Source organism: Apium graveolens, unplaced genomic scaffold, assembly GCF_009905375.1.
Source record: "Apium graveolens cultivar Ventura unplaced genomic scaffold, ASM990537v1 ctg8880, whole genome shotgun sequence".
Lineage (NCBI taxonomy): Eukaryota > Viridiplantae > Streptophyta > Magnoliopsida > Apiales > Apiaceae > Apium > Apium graveolens.
The window spans coordinates 1-13852 of NW_027421544.1; the positions used below are offsets into that span (position 1 = coordinate 1).

Below are 13852 nucleotides of genomic sequence, written 5' to 3' on the forward strand. Positions count from 1 at the left end.
TCCTCCTATTTAACTGTCCCTTTTATGCAGAAGGTTAGTATTCTTCACTTCCTTTGCCTTTCTTCCTCATTTTCTCTCTTTGCTTCTCTGTTTGCATCTTTTACACCGACTCTTTTATACTTGCAACATTGTGACTTGATCTTATCCAATTCATATCTCTAATTGATACACACTGATGCAATACAGGTCGTAAAAGTCTTGAATATTTATATAGCCGATATATTTGAATACATAAAGAAGATATTATATAAATACTGTCATCGCACTGCTATAAGTTTTAAAACAGAGAAGTAATCATGCAAAAGATGATTACTACTACTATTTCCTAATCTTGCCTTAATCATTTACAGATGTTTTAGTACATGATCTTCTGTTTCTCATACCACCAGTACTAAATGTATAGTATGTACTCCTAGTGATTGTTGGCGTATATGTATATGAACGTGCAGTTGATTGCTGAGTTGTTGGGGACATATTTTGTAATATTTGCTGGGGAGGCGGCGGTGACGGTTAATTTGGCAGAGGGAAAGGTAGTTACTCTTCCCGGAATTTCGATAGTATGGGGACTTGCAGTTATGGTTATGGTGTACTCTGTTGGCCATATTTCTGGAGCTCATTTTAATCCTGCTGTTACCATTGCTTTTGCCACTTGCAAAAGATTTCCATGGAAAGAGGTGATAATTATATATACATATATACAAGTCATTTTGTTTGTTAAGAATTGTTTTTACTGTAATGTAAGTATTTTAGTTGAGTTTTTCTTGAATTTGGTAAGCTGATTAGTTTTAGCAATTTTCAAACCTAGGTACCGCCTTATATCTTTGCTCAAGTAGCTGGATCAACCCTAGCTAGCGGTACTCTGCGGCTGATATTTAACGGGAATCAGGATGAATTTCCGGGCACCCTTCCATCCGGTTCGGAACTCCAATCCTTTGTCTTGGAGTTTGTTATCACATTCTACCTAATGTTTGTCATATCCGGTGTCGCCACTGATAACCGAGCTGTGAGTCCATTTCTTTTACCCCCCATAATCTAATTCTCCTGAATAAATTGAATACTAGCTAAATCTGTTCACATTCTTTTGCGTGTCAATAGATTTATTCTTTATTTTTAGAAGCTACTCCTATAGTATTATATCAGTCAATTATATATATTCTATATTGCGGTTCTTTCCAAGCTTTTAAAATGGTATCTGTAATGACAAAGACATAATTCGACTAATTCATGTAAACATATCGATTTTATTATTGTTAATGCAGATTGGTGAATTAGCTGGGCTTGCTGTTGGAGCTACTATCTTGGTTAATGTTATGATTGCAGGGTATAAGTCCCCACCATCTGTAGTCATTTTCAATATCTTTTTCTATACACACAAACATCACTATATAAACATATAATTTAGACATAAACACGACTAGTGCATTGATTTGTTATTAAGAGCGCTGTTAAATATTGTTGACAGGCCAATATCAGGGGCATCAATGAATCCAGCAAGGAGTCTGGGGCCAGCAATTGTAGCCAGCCAATACAGAGGAATCTGGGTTTACATGGTTGGTCCTATCGCAGGTGCCGTAGCAGGTGCATGGGTCTACAATATCATTAGATTTACAAACAAGCCCTTGCGCGAGATTACTAAGAGTGCCTCTTTTCTTAGATCCTCTCCCCGCAGTTGATCAACATCTTTAATATTACTTTACAGAGATAAATATTCTACTTGGCTTTACAGTTTGATGATATATAGATATAGTTACCTTTGTTATTTGCAGATCCACTTTTAGGCGTTCTAATTATGCAACTAATGAATATTATGTCCCAGAAATGCGATATTTTGTGAAATGGCAGAAAACATATATATATACAGATTCATAAACAAGCAGTCCATGCACAACAAGAATATTTATTAAGAAGCGTGTGTGGTAAATGGCCTTTTATACAAAAAAAATAATACTGAACCAGTACATTGACAATTTATATGTACAACAAATTACATAGATGAATACTAGTAACAAAAAACATGAAAACCTTTTTTATCTTTACAATTATAGAATCATGCTTAGACAGAAACAATCTGAGAAAGTAAGCAAAAGATATCGACATCTTTATTGAAAAGCATACATCTTGGTAGAACGATTCTTATTCTCTGTTAGTACAACAAAATCAATAAGCTTCAATATACTTACATTGTCGAACAGCAGGCAATGGTTGATGAGTGATCAGCTGTAAGCTGTTTGCCACTAGTAGCAGGTAAAAGTTTAAAACTTTGATTTATGACCAGCCAGCTGAACTGTCCTTGCCTGCGAACAATTTTTAGCAATATTCATCACAGATAACCAGTAAATTCCCATTTCCGATTATGTGGTTAGAATACATACTTTACCAGAGTTGCTACAAGGAATGTGCACATCAAACCAATAATTATAAATCTATAATGATATCAAGTTCTTGAATGCCGCTTGTACACACAAATTCTAAATTTACACTGTGCATCTGTGCTAAAACATGGCATTTATTTACATGTCTTCGTTCTAGACATGATAATTAATAACTCTTACTACAAGACATGATCACCACTTGGTACAAGGTGATACTGTTTTGAATAAGGAAACATTAACCTTTGCCAGATAAGGGTATTTATTAATGGAAAGGGAATACTTTTGCCAGATAAGGGTATTTATTAATGGAAAGGGAATACTTATACATACCAGAGTTGGAATCCTGTGGTAAAAGTATATATGAACAAGAATTTATCCTGATTGTGTGTGTGAAACAAATAATCATACAGTAAATGTCAATCAAATATCCTGAGTGCCGCTTTTCTCACAAATATTAGTTTTCACTTGGCTACACCAAGGCATATAATTTGCTACAAGGTGATACTGGACTATATCAGAAAACAGTTTGATAGTGAGAAGATAATCCATTAAATTAATGCTTTTGTTATCATCATTACTTTGTTAATATTTCCACTTCCCATTATATACCTCTTAAAATGATAGTAATAAAGAGAAGAATAGTAGAAATAATATATTATAATTGGAGGTCAACTTAGACCTCAAACACCAACTCTTTTTAGTTATGATACAGTGTCTATACCATAAATCCAGTACGACAATATTCATTACTTATACGCATAAACAGCATATAGCAGTTGGTCTAAAACAATAAACAAAAATTTCCAGCCCTCACATCGGTGATATATCAGAACCAGTGTCTTCTGATGGCTGGCAAGGCATCATGACTTAAATATCAATCTAAAAAAAAATTCAATTCTGAAATGGAACAATTCCTATGGCTTTGATGTGATTGTATTGACATCATTTTAACTTCTGCAACGATAATCCTAGATCATACCTCTGGCTACAGTTACCTACTTATCTCTAACCAGCATAGTGGTTGATAACATTAATTTGATTGCCATTAAATTATTAAATCACTGATAACTCAAAACAGATAGCAATGTGTATCCATAAGTGTAACAACCATTTGGAAACCCTATATGTTATATCATATCTACATGCTGAGATGTACTTTGTTAAAAAATTAGTCAGTAGAGTCATAGAACAACCTGGCAGTGTAGAACATGTTGATCAATCTTTACAACGCCACTTCTAACATTAAAACATGCTCAGCTACATTTGAATCGGACTGGCATTTTGAGGAGCAACAATATTACTATTACTACCCCTTCGTGTTATTCTTGGGAGAATCAAAGGACTGCAGCAGAGTAGAGCACATAGCAATTCCGTAGTAAAAACAGTAATGCTAAGCCATATAAATATTGTTTTCTTCCAATACCACATGATCCTCCTTAGCAGAGGAAGTTCAGACTCAAGGCTTAAAGATGCATCATATACTTCGGGTATACCAGCCCCTGATTTAAATTCTGCACGTTGCTCCATAATTACCTTAATGCAGGAAGTGGGGATTTCTTTCTCAGTAAAGCCTCTAAATCTTATGTTTAAAACTTGGGTTTCTGAATAAAAGCCAGCTAGAAGAGGAGCAATCTTAAAAAAAGTCAACAAAATACGGACAGGTTCACTTCTGAAATGCAGCATAGAATGTTGCCTCAAACTTGATAAGGCAAAGCCATCTGCAGAAAGGAGATCTACCCTGACCTTCAGAAGAAAAGAAAAAATTCATCAGACAAGTTATTCTTCAATCCGAAACTTAACGTCCAACTAAGAAAGGGTACATAATATTCACGACGTAGTAAGTTAGATATGAGCCCTTGGAATTGGGAAAATTATATGGGTTTTTTTTACCTATATGTCCATTTTAAAAGTTAATTTATAAATATATCCCATTTATGATTGTATTTATGAATATATCCCATATTCAAAATCTTTTACAATTTTTAAATTAATCATGGTTAATTTAACTATTTCACATTTTGAAATGACATATATAACCTTTCTAAATTGTGGCATGATACCTTCATGTACATCTTGCTAGCAGAAGACGATATCATATCAAATTTTCTAGGTGATTTACTGTCCATGTTTCTTAATTATATTGTATAGTTAAATTTTTATTGGTAAAGTAATGATTAAAAACTAAATTTTAGTAAATAAAAATATCTTTTTTAATTAGAAATCTCAACAACAAATGGTGTGAAAACACCACACTAGCATAAATTTGCAGATTGGTGGATGATATTGATGGACAATTTGATTGCTACTACTACTTAATCTTAGCTAGACCTGCTTGACTTTTCTTCACTGATGAAGTTTTTGGAGCTTACAGAAAAAATTGTATGAATGTTGTAGTAGTTAATTGCGGACAAAATTTAAGAGGATTATGTTACGCTGTATATATTTTTTCAGTAGCAGTATCAATAATGCATCCCACGCTATTTTCTCTTTTTACCGTGCAGCCATAATTTTCCTACTCATCATCTTTTTCATTCTGATTTGAACAACATCAAATACGTGTTTTTACAATTCTAGGTAATGACACTGATCAACATGGTTGCTTCCTTCACTTCAATAACAGGTAACCCATTGGGTGCACTAGATGATAGTACAATTCCATTCACTGTCAGTGCATAGGTAAGATAAAAACATTTAAAACCATCTGATAACAAATATTATGGTCATTTTTAATACATAAATATTTATATATATCTAAGTTCAATATATTTATGTGAGTTATATATGAGTTAAAAGTTAACCATGGGACATATTTATAATTAATAAATAAAACAGGATTTATTGATAAAGTAACTCATTATTTTGGGACATTATACAAATTCCCAAATTATGTTGTAGAGGGAACGGAATGAATAACAAAAAGAACACCACATAATGGGGCCTTTAAATATCAGTATTTTCGTAATTGGTACAAACAAATCTTTCATTGCAAAATTACATCTATCATTTGAATTTCCATGCTACTGCAACTATTACCAAATTTTAGACAACAGATGGACCCGTGCTTAAGTTAAATGACTTACCTGAAATATCCCGAGGTTTCTGTTGTAATCAGATTCTGGCAAAGTCAAGGAAACAGTAACCTGAATTTTGTGCTTGGAAGGGATAACCCGTGATCCACTAAGCTTCCCAATTTCAATCTTCTCCCTACAATTTGTACCACAAGAATCATCTGGACATGACATTACCGGCACCAAAGCAACCGGACTAGGTTTTGTGTAATCAAAGTTCAACGTGTCCTTGATATAAACAGGCTCCTTTACCAAACTACTAACAAGCAAACCACTAATAACAAACGCAGATATGAAGATACCAACCAACACGACACAAACATAAACCGACCACAAAATTCCCCACCCAAATCGAAATCCCAACTTCAAAACATACTTCTGTTCCTTAAACCACTCATATATCATCGGAGAAACTCTACGATATATACCACCAACTAATTTGAGCAATCTTCTTATAAAGAATTCTTTTAACCTCCTCGATATCGTAAGCGGATCAACCACAAACATATAAACCGAATACACTAACCAAACCGGAAACGTAACCAACCTATATACCAATCTCAATTGATAACCAATAGCATTAATCATAAAACTTGCTAACTTAAATAAAACACTCGAAGACGTATCCTCCACTCCACCAATTCGATCCAACTCAGCACTCCTCTCATTTTTCACATTTCTCTCATTATTCAAATTCGAAACACTAGGCATTACATTATCATCATCAGTAACAACAGAACTCTCCTTAATTTCTTCGCTATCATTACGCAAACTTAACTTATCGCTATCGTCTTTATTTGAATTATAATTCCGTAAAAATCGAAACTTTTTAGCAGAATCAGCTAATCTAGCATCATCGAAGAGAGAACTTACAGCGGAATCATCGCCTAATTCCGAAACATCTCTCTGAGAGTGCCGAGAGAACATTCTCCGGCGCCGGAGCTTCGGTTTGGGCGAATCCGGGTCGGATTCGGATCCTCTCACCAAATTAAAGTCCGAAACTGAATCAATTTCGCCGAAATCGATGCAATCGTAGAACGGAAACTCGTCGAGAGCGTCGGAGAATCTGTTTTCATCGTCGGCGCCGTCGCAATCGCCGGCGGAGGCGACGTCGTTTAAATTAGAATTAGAATCTTCTTGTTTCATTATATTGTGATTATAGATACAGAATGTGAGTACGTAAAGATTTGGATAGGGTGGTGTTGTGGTTGTACGTATAGGTGTATGTCTAGATTGGAAAACGTGGAAGAGATTATTTGCGTGAAAAGTTGGTTATCGGTTATTGCCGGAAGTGAAGAAAGAATAGTTGGGTTTCCGATGGGCCTTTTTAGATATTGGGCTTTGAGGCTTTCACTGATTGTCTTTCTAAAAATCGAAATTCTGAGCGGGTACGAGGAGGGAAGATGTATAAAGCAAACCCCGACTTAGAGCATCTACCGCCAGGTGTCAGCTTCATATATATATCAGTAGGTAAAAATGTCACCCCCACCATAAAACCTGTTAGCAATAATTATACATATCATCTATTTCATTTTCTATATTTATTGATCTTGGAGTCATTAACTAAAATATTTGTGTCATGTCCACGTCAGATTTGTACACTATAAATACATACATACTTATATTATATTATATTTAATACATATGGACTAATTTTTTTATTTTTTATTTAATATTTTAAGATTATATAATATTAAGTATTACAATATTATATTCTTATTAACCAAATATATTATTATTTTGAATTTATAAAAAATAGTAATAAATTTAATATCATAAAATACAGTATAACTATCTATTTTATAATATATAACAAATTTTATCAATTATTTTTTTGTCATATTTAAATGTGTTATATATTTTGAGCTTTAATACTTATTAAATTACAATTATATTCAACATATTTTCATTAAATTTATATTTACACTTTTATTAGATTAAATATTTAATAAATTTATTTTATTATTTAAAATATGTATATGAAAACTTGAACAATATGAATAAAAATACCATTTTTGTATATAACTAATCATTATAACTAATAATATTGAAGTACATGTAATTACAGGTTGAATAAAAGTTCAGATAACCATGATTTGGCTAATCATTTTACCTAATAGGGTGAGGATGCTCTTACTACACAATATGTAAATAGTATGTGTGATATTTAGTCTGTAATTTTTTTCACCCGGGAATTATCTCGAATTGAATATATTACTGTGGTCATTGCAATTTCAATGTCCAAAAAAATTTCTAAATGGCCAATGAAATCTATTATATATATAATAGAGCAAATAAAGGGTTTGGAAGACATTTTATTCCTTTTGAAATTACTACCTTATCCTCTTATTTTTATATTTTAATGATACTGTATTTAATGCGCATATATAAATTATATATAATTTATGTACATATATTAATTAGTCATTATTACATTTAATCATTACAATTTCATTATTTATGTTAACAATTTAATACTTTATATTAATTTAACATTTATCTCATTATAATTTTAACACCGATTGATAACACCATATTTAAAATTTATTATTTTGAGGGGATACATTCTTCCTTTTGGTTAGAAGGGCTCAAAGCGCCTTAAGCTACATCGATTATATTCAACGAAAACAACACTATTAGAATGAGTATATTTGAGCACGAAAAATGTAAAAAAAAAAGATTTACTGGTAGGTAATAGAAATTATTATAAGAACATCGTTCGACCAAAACTAAACATAAATAGAGTCGGACTAGAGTTTTTATAAATGTCGAATTGATTATGACAATGATTCTTAATCGTAGGGTGAAGAAATTTGTTAATAAATTTAGAGCGAATACACATGTAGATCTGTTAGGTCACACACACTGTAGAGGGGGTGAATACAGTGTAAAGTACAATCAAATCGAACTTCAATATCTCAAGTAACAGAAAACAAACTTTATTGAAACAATAAACTCTGTTACAGTATGGAACTGTTACCTCTCAGTGATGAACAAATATCACGAGAGCTGCTAGGGTTACAATGAATAATCTTCTCGAATATAATAACACGTTTAGTGTAAACCCTATGTTTGTGTTTATATACTACACAGTTACAAGATAATCGCTAATTGATATGGAATATAATTCTGCTTCCTAAAATATATCAATCAGATATCTTTTCTTCCAAGTATTCTATTCTTCATAGAATTCCTTCTTCATGCATATCTCTTCTTATGTTTATCTCGATCTTCTTTCCTTTAATCAACTACTGTCCTTATTTGAACGTCCTTCAGCACTTAAGTTCTGATATCCATCTTCTGATGATTATCTCCTGATAATATAAGTACTGATATCCTTAAGTCCTGACTTCCAGTAAGTACTGATTTATCCTGTTTAAGTAAGATCTGAAAACTAAACATAAATCATATTAGCCATGACATTATCAAATATATCTAACAATCTCCCCCAACTTGTAAATTAGCATAATATACAAGTTTAATAGATATTTGATGATGTCAAAAATATTAAGTACAAATGCATGAGAATTAGACTAGATAACTACAACTTACAGTCCTTAAAGCTTTACCAATATTTAACTTCTGAAAACAGCTTCAGTCTGTACAAATATCAGAATTTAAGCAGTTGTAGATCTTGACTTGGCTTCATCTTCTGATCTCTCTGATGTCAAGAGTTGTTCTGAGATAGTTCTTCAACAAACATCTCTCAGCATATCTAAGTTCATCAATCATCCTCCTTTTAACATCTTTAAGCTCTGCGTTATCTTCACCAATTTGAAAGATTGCAGCCCTGAGATCATTAATCTTTGCTTTTCTTATATCCTGATCCAGTCTGATCAAATAAGCTTTATCAGACTCAAGATTAAATTCCACAGCCCTGTAACCCAGAAAGGTAGTTATAATTTTAGCAGTGTTGGGCTTCATTTCAACTATATCACCCTTGTGATCTCTGCACTTTGGAACATATGTGCTGTCAGACTTAACAGAATAAAGCTTTTTCTGTCTCTGAATCTGATCCTTCAAATAGTTTGCAGCACTTCCTGTCAATCTGTCATCCACTTGAAGTAAGAATAGTACATGCTCCTGTTAGTCCCTTAACAATATAGCAAGAATTACAGAAGGGGGGTTGAATGGAATTCTTTATCTTTTTCTTGAAGTAAAAATGTTCAACTCAATTATAAATATATCTGTTTTGATTAGCACAATGCAGAATATAAACTTTAATGAATCAAAACAAGAGTAATTAAAAACAAGAGTCTTTAAAAACTTTCTGGTGGATTTAAACAATTCCCCCAGAGATATATATTAATATATCGAGAGAACTCTGTGTGCAGAAATGCTCACAGCTGCTTTTACAAGATAGAACAACTAAGAACACGGGAAATGCTAAAGATAGTGCTTACAAAGATTTCTCTGTGTTTGTTTCTAAGCTAACTTAGTTTTCTTAGTTATTTTATATTTGCTACTCTCTTGGTTTATATATATTACCAAGATTACAAAGTCAAAAGAACTGAATAAATATAAAATCTAACAGTCTTGATCTTTGCTGCTTTTCGTCCTCTATTACCCAGTTAATAGGCTTCCACAGTGTTTGTATCCAATCTCGACGGCTGTGTGTCAGCTTTCACTGTTCAACTGATGTTTGAATCTTGATAATATCATCCGTCGACTTTCAGATCATCCGTCGATGACTTACTTGATCATCCGTCGACTGCTATTTTGAACATCCGTTGAAAGTCATTTGATCATTCGTCGAAGCTTTGTTAAGCATCCGCTGATAGCTATTTTGACACTTGACTTCATTTCACTTATACAGAATTACAAGACATTGCTTATGTACATTTAATCAACCTATTCTGCATATCTAGTTAAAGTCAACATGACTTACATGCTACTATAGATTCTATACAAAGGTGCATACAACACTGTGCTACAAACTTATCATTATATAAGCTACTCACTCGATGGATAATAAATTACTCATCCGTCGGTACTCAAACTGAGTTATCCGTCGGGACTATAATTCTTATCCGTCGAGTGCTACATTATTTCACTAAGTAAAATCTACTTAGATGTTTTGTTTAGGTAATCATCAAGTGCACAACATATTCACAACAATCTCCCCCAATTTATGTCTACTGGAATTGTAGCCATAAATTAAGAGACACTTGATGATAACAAAACATCCTAAACATATATCTTTAAAGATAAGTAGATAAAACTGAAAGCGCTTCAATTTAAACAAGATATACAAGGTTTGGCTCACAGTCAATTCAAGATGCTCCTCTAGCCTGAGCAGATTTTTCTAGTTTCTTGAAGGTCTTGATCTTCTTCCAAGCTTTTTGTTGTTTTCTTCAATTTGATTCTGAAGCTGTCTGTGGAATTCTAATTCATCAGATTCTGAGAGATCTAACATTTCTTGCATTTCCAAAAGAGTCTCATTGCTAGAGATACTCAATTGGTCTTCTAGTCTGAAGAATCTTCTCACACCCTTGTCATCCATGAATTCCATCAGCCAGTAGGGCCTTAAATGCACTCTTCTCCCTGTGTATGGGATGATGAGTGTTTTGGGTAGTGCATCTTTGGCTCTAACACTCCTTAGCTCTTCAATCTTCTTCAATACTAATCTTCTCGCAGTTACATTAAACCCAAAGTTTTTCTTGAAGGATGAATAGACTTTGATCAACACAACTTGGCTTTCTTGAAGTATCCTGTGAAGAGGCCACTGAATCTCCCTTCCTCCTTTGTACTTGAATACCAACCTTTCAGGTAGGTTTCTGTATGCATCAATTGCCCTTACCTCATCCAGCTCCTCCAGATAAAGGTTTAGGTCTGAAAATTCCTTGATGTCACACAAGTACAAGTAGTCTCCCTTGTTGATCTTGGGTTGAGCTTTGACTACTGCCTTGGATTTGAGAGGTGACAGCTCCACTTTCTTGACTGCCCTTGATTTTTTCCTTCTTGGCTTGGTGAGAATTGGCAAGTTGAAGTCAGGAATTGGTAATTTATCCCACTCTATTGGCTCATCCTTTGGCACAATAGGCTCTCCATGTATGTTCCTGTAGGGGTCTACCACCCTTATGTCTTCAAATACCACAGAGAGCTTTGAAGCTTGAGTTTCAGCTTTAGTGGATTCTATTGAAAATTGATCTTCCAATTCCTTGTTAACAATATCCAACTTTCTTTTTGTTCTTTTAGCCAATTCTTTCTTTCTTGGAGATTTCTTCTGTTCTTTAGTCTTCTTCTTTGATCCAGTAGCTTGAGTTGGTTGAGAGGGAATTTGTTGAGAATAGTTCACAGCCTGTAGCTTGGTCAAGATAGCAAACTGTTCTTTCTTTTGTTTAGACTTCTTTGCATCTAGAGCAGCTTGCCTCTTTTCCTGCTTCAATCTGGCTTTTTCTTCTTCCTTTGCTTGAGCAAATTGTGGATGTCCAGCTACCATACAAATTTCCTTCCCATTTCTGAATATCTTTGCAATTCTCTCTCTTGAGGCTGAATCAGCTGGATCTTTGTAGAGAAGAATAGATCTTGACAGAAGCTTCTTTTCATCAGGCTTGGGTGTCTCATACACAGTATCCATAGGATTCTTCAAAGATGACTTTGGATAGTTTGCCCTTGGTTTAAGAATCATCTCAGCCTTTGTAGTCTTGATGCAGGAAGATTGTCCTTTCTCCAGATAGTTCATGCTCATCTCATTCACATTGATTGGCTTGACATGAGAGTGATGGATGGCTGACTGATCCGGTTCCTTGACTAATTGAAACTTTTTCTGTATTTCCTCATCAATCTTTTTCCAGTTGATCAGAGTCAACTCTTCTTTATCAGCATCTTTCAAATTTGCTGCTGCTGCATTTATAAGATCTATACCATCTGCAACTGGTGGCTTGGAGATAGTAATTGAAGGTACAATTACTTTGCTGATTTGAACTACAATGTTCTCCCCCTTAGTTGGTCCTTTCTCCCTCTTACTTGATTCTCTCTCCCCCTTTTTGTTATCATCAAGTGAAGGAGTTAGGCCTTGTGCTTTAGCCAGTTGCATGAGAAGATTTGTCTGAGTCTGTTGATTTTGAAGAAGTAGGGCCACTGAATTCTCAATAACTTGAACTCTGGTCTCCAGCTTGGCTATCTTCTTTTCAGAATCTGATTCTCTTCTCAACCTTTGTAATAAATCATGCATGATACCATATGGCATTAGTGAATCCAGTTTCTCAGAGTTGTATGTCTTTAAGTCAGCTATCTCCTTTTTCAATTCATCCACACTGATATTCTGTGTGGAGTGTTGGATCTTCATTAAGTGCAAGGAGTCTAGATGAGCTTTAAGAACAGTCTTGGTACCTGCATCTGAAACTTCCTGAAGGGCTTGCTGAATAGCTGTTACTTGTCTTACCAAAGACACCTCAAATTGTCCTGGTGTAAAGTCCTTTGCCCATGCCCATTCAGGTAAACTTAAAGCAGAACTTTGGCCTTCAGCTCCCCCTAAGTTCATGCTTCTATTCAAAGAACTAGAGTCATCATCATCAGAATTTACTCCAAATTCTTCAGATGGCTCTCCAGCTTGAGGAGGCATCCTGTTGACAGCAGCTTTATCTCTTTTAAGAGATTATGTGGTGTGCACTAAGTGTAAAGTCTGCTCTGCCTCCACATTGCCCTGAGCAGCCAACAGTTGATAGGCTGAAATAGGGTGAGTAAAAGTGTCAGCATCCAAGGAAATGTTATCAATTACAGCTTTGTAATGTTGCTGAAATTGTCTTTCCTTTTCAGCATCATCCACAATCATTGACTCACTAGCAATGGCTGGCTCCATCCTTATTGCTCCAGTACCTGCTTTTCTCTTATGTTCTCTCTTTTGTTGCATCAGGGTCTCACCCTGGCTCCCCACCCTCACACCCTCACCTTCACCTACTAAGGTGGGACTCCTCTCACTCACTTTTGCCAATCCTGAATGAATGGATTGCTGAGATTCACTCTTTTCCTCTCCTTTTGCCTGGGAGCAACCCAACCTCTCACTCAATGCACTCGCCTCTCTCAGTCCTAAGAGTGATTGTATTACCACCAAATCTTCTGCACTTGAAATTATTGAAGTTTGAAGTTGTGCAGAGACACTCGACGGATAAGTGATATCCGTCGGGTGAGTGGTAAAGCTATCCGACGGATAACTGCTGTTAAGCTTATCCATCGGGATACAATCACTACTCGACGGATGAGCAATATCCATCGAGAGAGTAGAAATGAATGAGGTGGGAAGAGAAATTATTGTTGACTTTGTGTTGATTGAGGTTATTTGAGGCACAGATGTCACAATAGAATCAGAAAGAATTGGCAAGTGAGCCAACAAATCATCTAAAAGATGATGCTCACTTGCACTAGATTTTGGCTTCCCCAACAGAGTTAAAGAAGGGGAATCAGGAAATG

The 13852-nt window shown here is 34.6% G+C and overlaps 2 protein-coding genes across 2 annotated transcripts; one reads left to right on the forward strand and one right to left on the reverse strand.

The window, feature by feature from the left end:
* Positions 1-6: 6 nt before the first annotated feature.
* Positions 7-1819, forward strand: LOC141705469 (aquaporin NIP1-1-like). Its single transcript, XM_074508405.1, has 5 exons — positions 7-33; positions 450-674; positions 806-1003; positions 1260-1321; positions 1463-1819. Exons 1-5 carry the CDS (start codon positions 25-27, stop codon positions 1671-1673), a joined length of 705 nt encoding a protein of 234 aa, XP_074364506.1. The 5' UTR covers positions 7-24; the 3' UTR covers positions 1674-1819.
* A 1751-nt stretch (positions 1820-3570) lies between these two features.
* LOC141705468 (seipin-2-like) lies at positions 3571-6859 on the reverse strand. Its single transcript, XM_074508404.1, has 2 exons — positions 5453-6859; positions 3571-4115 (listed from the first exon to the last, which is right to left on the reverse strand). The coding sequence occupies exons 1-2, from the start codon at positions 6584-6586 to the stop codon at positions 3630-3632; spliced, it is 1620 nt and encodes a 539-aa protein (XP_074364505.1). The 5' UTR covers positions 6587-6859; the 3' UTR covers positions 3571-3629.
* Positions 6860-13852: the final 6993 nt, after the last annotated feature.

What these genes read in the sequence shown, in the direction of transcription:
- LOC141705468 (XM_074508404.1), bottom strand. Translation starts at nt 6,586, where the DNA reads ATGAAACAAGAAGATTCTAATTCTAATTTAAACGACGTCGCCTCCGCC. An exon ending in GAAACCTCGGGATATTTCAG is followed by an intron (nt 4,116 to 5,452) that starts GTAAGTCATTTA and finishes TTTCTTCTGAAG; the next exon opens with GTCAGGGTAGATCTCCTTTC.
- LOC141705469 (XM_074508405.1), top strand. An exon ending in TCGCCACTGATAACCGAGCT is followed by an intron (nt 1,004 to 1,259) that starts GTGAGTCCATTT and finishes TTGTTAATGCAG; the next exon opens with ATTGGTGAATTAGCTGGGCT. An exon ending in GTTAATGTTATGATTGCAGG is followed by an intron (nt 1,322 to 1,462) that starts GTATAAGTCCCC and finishes TATTGTTGACAG; the next exon opens with GCCAATATCAGGGGCATCAA.